The 4,983-nt window shown below is 43.2% G+C and overlaps 1 protein-coding gene across 1 annotated transcript in view; it reads left to right on the forward strand.

Annotated features, from left to right (window-relative positions):
* SMC4 (structural maintenance of chromosomes 4) overlaps positions 1-4,983 on the forward strand; it is a 37,149-nt gene that overhangs the window by 31,321 nt on the left and 845 nt on the right. Inside the window, exons 19-22 of the mRNA XM_009884411.1 lie at positions 1-157; positions 1,428-1,610; positions 2,455-2,687; positions 3,388-3,571. The exon at positions 1-157 is cut by the window's left edge and continues 20 nt beyond it. Coding sequence (XP_009882713.1) covers positions 1-157; positions 1,428-1,610; positions 2,455-2,687; positions 3,388-3,571 — 757 coding nt within the window. The remainder of the gene's footprint in view (positions 158-1,427; positions 1,611-2,454; positions 2,688-3,387; positions 3,572-4,983) is intronic.

Raw genomic sequence — 4,983 nt, forward strand, 5'->3', positions numbered from 1 at the left:
TCAGCAGGAGCGTCGCAGTCTGCTCCAGGATATTAAAACTATTCAAGATAATGAACATGTACTTCAAAAGGAAGCTCTTAATATTAAGCTAAAAATTGAACAAGTTGATAATCATATTTCTGCACACCAGTCAAAGATTAAATATTGGCAAAAAGAGGTAGGGAAATCCTTTAGTTCCTAAAATTTGAACTGTAAGGTTTCAAAAAGGTTAATATGTTAACATGGAGTTAGAAAACAGGTAATTTGGGAGAAAATTCATATTCAGCTCACAGTTTATTGGTGTTTATGCTATAAAAAAACCCTCTAAAAAAGACGACCTTTCAGCCTTGTACTTTCTGGTTTACATAGAAGGTTGTGGATGAGTTATGAATGAAATGGTTTAGCCTCTAGCTTTTCAAGTTTTTTTTTATTTAGGAAAGTATGGCAGGATAACCATAACTGACATAACACTATCTGCGAGTAATTAAGAGCAATGAGGGAAAAAATATGTAGCCCATAAACGGCAACCAGGAGACTTTTTGTGCCTGCGTATCATCTCTGTACGTACTGAAAAATGTTTTAAAAGGGCAGATAACCTCGCAGGTGAGAGGAGCAAAGAGGAGTAAGATGTTGGTAACTAAAACACAAGTTGTGTGTAACTGTATTCAGTGCTGTGTCCACTGAGCTGTTCTTTATAAAACGGCAAGACCTTTTCCTTGAGAGCATTTCACCTTGGAGTCCATTTGATACATCAGGTTGCCAATTACAGATAATTGGGCCAACTGGAATTCTGTGGGCCTGGGAAGAAACTCTGCTCCTCAGCCTGTTGCGTGAACCAGCTCATTGAATAAATTGGACCCGGTGGGAGCAAGGAATTGCTAAGTGTAGGTGCTATGACACCGACCTGCTCGGAGGGAGCGGGACTGCTGGTGGCCTTCTCTCAGGCGCGCACGCAGACAGCTTTACACTCAGATCTTGTTTCTTACTGTCGTGTCCGTGCTAACAGCTCTAGTTCTGTTGAACGAGGTAGTTCTCAGCACGGTCTCACGTTTGGTGTGTTACTTTCAACAGTGTCTCTGATCAGCCTCTGGGAAGTGTTTTTAATTCTTCTGGAACCAATTCTGCACAGAATTCTGACTTTTTCTGGCCCATTGGGCAGCTGGGTGCAGGGTCATCGGGAGACAATGCTGGGGCTTGGTCTTGCTTTGGTTTTCCCAGTTTATGGAAACAGCAAAAATCAGGTGTGTCCAGAGAAGAGGCCAGTTAGGTGCCTGGAGCTCATAAACTTACGTTATCATTTTATATTAACTTTCTACTTCGTATTTAAATCATTAATAGAGGTAGGGATCTAGACCAGCAGGTGATCTTGCAGGGCTATTTTGGAAATATGTTCATGTGATAACTAATGTGATCTTGGAAGATCTCTTGTAACTGGTTTTGAATTTCAGATATCAAAATTAGCACTGCACCGCATCGAAGATAAACCACCTGAAGAACTTCCAGTACTAAGTGAAGAAGAGCTTGAGGCGATCAAGGATCCAAATGTTATCACTAATCAGATAGCTCTCCTGGAAACCCAGTGCCATGAAATGAAACCCAACCTTGGTGCAATTGCAGAATATAAGAAGAAGGTAAAGCTTCATTTCTGTCGTGTAGTAGTAGGATTCATCTTGTCGATAGTCAGTGCCGTAGTATGGAACACCCCTCACCTAAGGTAGGCGTCGTGGGCACAGCTTCGCTGCTTTCCAGTGCTTGAATCTGTATGGAATTCATGTCACCGCTTCTGCGGTTTGGAGGTAACCTTCAATTGTGCGGTTTTCTTCAGGTGACTGCTCAAAGGGATCCCGCACTTGAAATGCGTCACAAAATGTGCTCTTTGTCTAAGTGACAAAATAGCTCATCTGTGTTCACAGCAGGGAAAGGAGGTCCTGTTCTTCTTCAGTTCCTTTCCTTTGGAAACCGAAGTGGAACCCTTGAGTTTTCCCTTTCTCTGCGGGCTGCCCTGTTGCTGGTGGCCGGAATGGTGGTCAGCTCGTGCTGCGCCAAGTGTGACAGTCGTATTTAGGAGCTGAGGTCCACCTTCGGTATCCGATACCCGGATGGCCGGTGGAGGCAACTTTCTCCTGTGCCAGCTGGTTTATTCTCAGTCAACTACTCTTGACAGTCCAGACAGACACAATACTGGGATTATTTTTTTTTTTCCTCACGGTACTCACTTCAGTAATACTGGACAATTCAACAGATTTTTTTATTATTATTATTATTTTTTATTTTAACACGGGTTTTCCAGTGTAGAGAGATCAGCAGCATAGAGTATAGAGAGAAGAGAAAAAAGAGATGGTTTGGGTTCATTCTTTTGTTTCAAGGCTCTTAGCCGTTCTGGGGAAAACGATTTTTCAAAAGGTAGGAAAAATGGTTTAAAATCTAAATTAAGGAGACAGCTTGTTTATCTGTACTTTTGGTTTTTTTCTACAGGAAGAGCAGTACTTGAAACGTGTGGCTGAACTGGATCACATTACCAATGAGAGAGACAAGTTCAGACAAGCTTATGAAGACCTTAGGAAACAGAGGCTAAATGAATTTATGGCAGGATTTAATGTAATAACAAATAAACTGAAGGAAAACTACCAGATGCTTACTTTGGGAGGGGATGCTGAACTGGAACTTGTGGACAGTCTGGATCCCTTCTCTGAGGGAATCATGTTTAGGTTTGTCAAAATATTTGGTATTATTGCTGTAATTCTTAATTGTTGTATTCCTTTTGTCGACCTGCTTTTAAAGTAAGTTTTGATTGATCAGCGAACCAAGACAGTCCTCCCTCTGGACAAGGGTTGGCAAGATGCTGACAGCAGCCACAACTTTTTAGCATTGGGTAACGAAGAGAGTCATTTCTCCTGGAGAAATAAGTAACGTAACAGCAGTTAGAAAGCTTTGACTTTGCTGAAGCCATTCCTCGGGGGTTCTGAGTTCCCAAATCATTTCATTCTGCCTAGGGAGCCACGTCAGTCATGTTGGTAAACGGTGGTTATTCTGTCATAAATGGTCCTAAGAGTACGTTCATTACTTATGAGTAAAATAGCGATTTTGAAAAATAATTAAATAGCAGTTCTTAAGTGTTGTAGTTCCTACAGAGAATAGCTGAGCGTTAGTTTGAGTTCAGGCAAAGAGCAGCTGACTGTGTAGCTGTGCACGCACCCAGGGAGCGAGTTACTCCTCGGGGAACCGAAATAATCCCATTCGCTACCTCTCAGCTATGGAGGACGGAGAGTATCGAGCAGCTCATCTGTGGTTTTTGTCGGGCTGTTCTGTGTCTTCCAGGAATTCCCTCCTGCCTTGTGACTTGCTTTTCACCATGATATATTCATTTTTGTCATGAACAGAAATAAATTACAAACTAATTTCTTTCAGTGTTCGGCCTCCGAAGAAAAGCTGGAAGAAGATATTTAACTTATCAGGAGGAGAGAAGACTCTTAGTTCACTGGCTCTGGTCTTTGCTCTTCATCATTACAAGCCAACACCACTTTATTTTATGGACGAGATTGATGCAGCACTTGACTTCAAAAATGTATCTATTGTAGCATTTTACATATATGTAAGTATTTAATGGTAACTACTACAGAATAATTTTTCTAAGATATTTTCTTCTCTGCCAGAAAAGACAGTGGTAACACAATTATGGCCAGATTTAAAAATCTGGAACGATGGACTATTTTCAAAGAATTAAGTGGAAACTCTGTACTAAGCAGATTTCCAGAAAGATTTCAAAAGCTGTCTGAAGAGTGCTGGGATTTGCCAAAGGTGCCACATTTCCCTGTATCCTTGCTGCTCTGCTTCCTCTTTAAAATATACTTTCCCCAAAACAATCAGCAAGTCAGCTGAGAATACAGTAACTTACTGAGCTCTCAGTAATGTGTTGATGTATCCGAACTCATGTTTTCATTCTTGGGAGGAGCCGAGGTTCCTTGGTTTTATACTTCCATTTAATTAACACGAGCTGTCTTTATTAGTGGGTTTTTTCTTTCATACCTTTAAAAGTTCTGTGGTCACTGTATTTTAAGTCAAGCAAACATTTACACTGTTACAGTTCTGGTTGCTAATTTAAAGGTGGAATTTTCAGAATTATCCAAAGTATAACCACCAGTTTTGGGAACACCCTGAAGTGCCAAAGATTATGATTACCTACTTAAAATGAGGGAAATGCTGTGAAGACACCTGCCTGCAACTGTACTTTGAAATTTGGCTTCCACAATGCCCGTATTTTCACAAAGGAGGGTCCATCACCCTTGTGTGATTTGGGTAGAGCAAAGAGTTTCATTTCAATTGCAGACACCTCAGTGTTGCCATGCCCTCTCCCTGGAGCAGTTCTGCTTTTTCTTGTTGCTTAGTCAGCATGCCCCTCGCCTCTCTCCTCCTGCACTTCCCTCCTTTCCCCGAGCCTGACCCAGCGGGCTGTGGGGTCCCAGCTTGCCACAGCAAGGATGGGACCAGAGCTGTGCATTGGCTTTGCTCCTCCTGCTCAAGGCTCTCGAGCCCCATGGGGCTCAGCGCACTGGTGAACTTAAACTGATACTGCTGGTTTTTAAGGGTAGGGTTTGGTTTATTTTTAAAGCACCACCAAATTTAGATATTCTGTTCATCAAGTCATAGAATAGTTTGGGAAGGGACCTTTAAAGGCCATCTAGTCCACCCCCCTGCCCTGGGCAGGGACACCTCCCCCCAGCCCAGGTTGCCCCAAGCCCCGTCCAACCTGGCCTTGAACACCTCCAGGGATGGGGCAGCCACAGCTTCTCAGGGCAACCTGCCCCAGGGGCTCACCACCCTCAGGGAAGAATTTCTTCCTCGGATCTTGTCTAAATCTCTCCTTTGTCAGTGTCAAACCGTTCTCCCTCGTCCCACGGCTCCCCTCCCTGACCCAGAGTCCCTCCCCAGCTCTCCTGGAGCCCCTTTAGACACTGGAAGGGGCTCTGAGGTCTCCCCTTTTTCGCCTTCTCTTCTCCAGGCTGA

The sequence above is a fragment of the Charadrius vociferus genome, unplaced genomic scaffold (assembly GCF_000708025.1).
Source record: "Charadrius vociferus isolate BGI_N301 unplaced genomic scaffold, ASM70802v2 scaffold104, whole genome shotgun sequence".
In the NCBI taxonomy this organism is placed as follows: domain Eukaryota; kingdom Metazoa; phylum Chordata; class Aves; order Charadriiformes; family Charadriidae; genus Charadrius; species Charadrius vociferus.